General features: G+C 65.3%; 1 protein-coding gene across 1 annotated transcript in view; it reads right to left on the bottom strand.

Moving 5' to 3' along the window:
* The window catches only part of Tmem178b (transmembrane protein 178B), a 366,359-nt gene extending 365,849 nt beyond the window's left edge, over positions 1-510 (bottom strand). Inside the window, exon 1 of the mRNA XM_028768428.1 lies at positions 129-510. Within this exon, the coding sequence (XP_028624261.1) occupies positions 129-510 (382 nt within the window). The remainder of the gene's footprint in view (positions 1-128) is intronic.
* Between the last annotated feature and the right edge of the window lie 1,031 nt (positions 511-1,541).

Here is a 1,541-nt window from a genome sequence, read left to right as displayed (position 1 = left end):
GGCTAACTGGACCACTCAGAAACCAAGAGATGCCATAGCCTGTGGCCACCAGGAGAGGCAAGGGGCTGCAGGGCCTACCTAGAGGCGCCTGGCTCTCTGCAGCGCCACGCCTCGCGCCTCGAGCTTACCTTTGCGTATGAGGGCGGCGATCTCCGGGTCGAAGCCCTGCCGGTGGCACTTCCTCCAGAGCCCCATGTTGGTGGAGTTGTACTGCCGGCTGCACTCATCCGCGGGGCTCATGGCGAACAGCTGCCGGCGATTCCGGGCCCGGAGGAGTTTGCCCTCCCAGCGGTCCAGGCGCGAGCGGCTCGCGCGCAGAGGCAAGTTGTTGTTGTTGTTGTAAATGAAGCCGGGGTCGACCCGGCGGGTGTTGAAGGCCTTGCACCTGTCCCTGTGCTTCCTGGCGTCCGTCTCGTACCAGTGGTCGGAGCAGATGGCCACAGCCAGCATGCCGAGGGCGCAGAGCGCTAGCGAAAGCCCCGTATAGAGCAGTAACCTTCCGGCAGCCATGCCTCCGCTTGGCGGCTACACCATGGGCATGATCCGCCGCAGCCTCGCCTTCCCTCCGCGCGCCCGGAACAAAGCGGCGGGCGGCCGAGCTGGGGGTGGGGACGGGAGGGGATCTGCGCCGCGGCGCCCCCCTCGGCCCCCACCTGCGGGTACGCGGCCGGGGGACTGCGGGAGTAGAGGCGGGCAGCCTAAAAAGTTCTGATCCGGAGAGGCTCCCTCAGGGTCCTGAGCATCCTCCGGGCAGTTGCAGCCTCCTCTCGCGGTGGTGAACTCAACACTGGCCACTTCCCACCGTTCAGGGGGCAACAGTCCTAACCCTCCGTCCGCCTCTGCACGTCGCCCAGCAATCGCAAACTAAATACCAAGTGCTCTTGACCACGCCGGGGCTTGCTAGGGTTTCCTCTGTGCAGCGTGCTGACAGGAGTGACTGTCCTGGCTTCTGGGAATGGTAGGGAGGGGGATCTGAGGACGCGACACTTTGCAGAAGGACGGATCGGGCTGGCGGCCGGTTGCCCGGAGTGCAGCCTGGATCTCTTTCTCTGGGACTCTCCTCCCCTTTCCGGTCTGCAGCCGAAGGCCAGGGATGCGTACCCAGACTGTTCTTTTCCGCGTCGGGTCTTTTCAAAGCCTGGGTCCTCTGATCGCCAGTAGGTCCTTGACTCCTGCGGACCCACCGGTGCTCTCAGAAGCGAGCGGCCCGCAGACACACGGTCTCTACCAGCCTTTGCCCGCGAGCTCCCGGATGGCCTGCCTCTGGCCTCGCCATTCAGACAGCCCCGCTTTTGGACAGCGGGGACACCCGGGCGGCGTTACGCGGCTATTTGGGGCCGGAGGTTTGCAGAGACTGGGCGGCAGCTGACGGGCGTTAGGGGCGGACTGTACAGAGGAGGGCGCACCCGGAGCGCTCGGAGCTCCTTCAACACCATGGACAGGTCGCTCTGGAGTGGCGAGCTACCGGCCCTGCCGCCAGCCTCCCAGTGTCCTGCGGCTCTCTCCAATGCCTTCTTCTTCCTAGAATGTGTGCACCCGGC

Source organism: Grammomys surdaster, unplaced genomic scaffold (genome assembly GCF_004785775.1).
Source record: "Grammomys surdaster isolate TR1022 unplaced genomic scaffold, NIH_TR_1.0 186, whole genome shotgun sequence".
Lineage (NCBI taxonomy): Eukaryota > Metazoa > Chordata > Mammalia > Rodentia > Muridae > Grammomys > Grammomys surdaster.
Note: the sequence above shows the minus strand (reverse complement) of the source record. Positions and strands in the feature narration are given on the sequence as shown.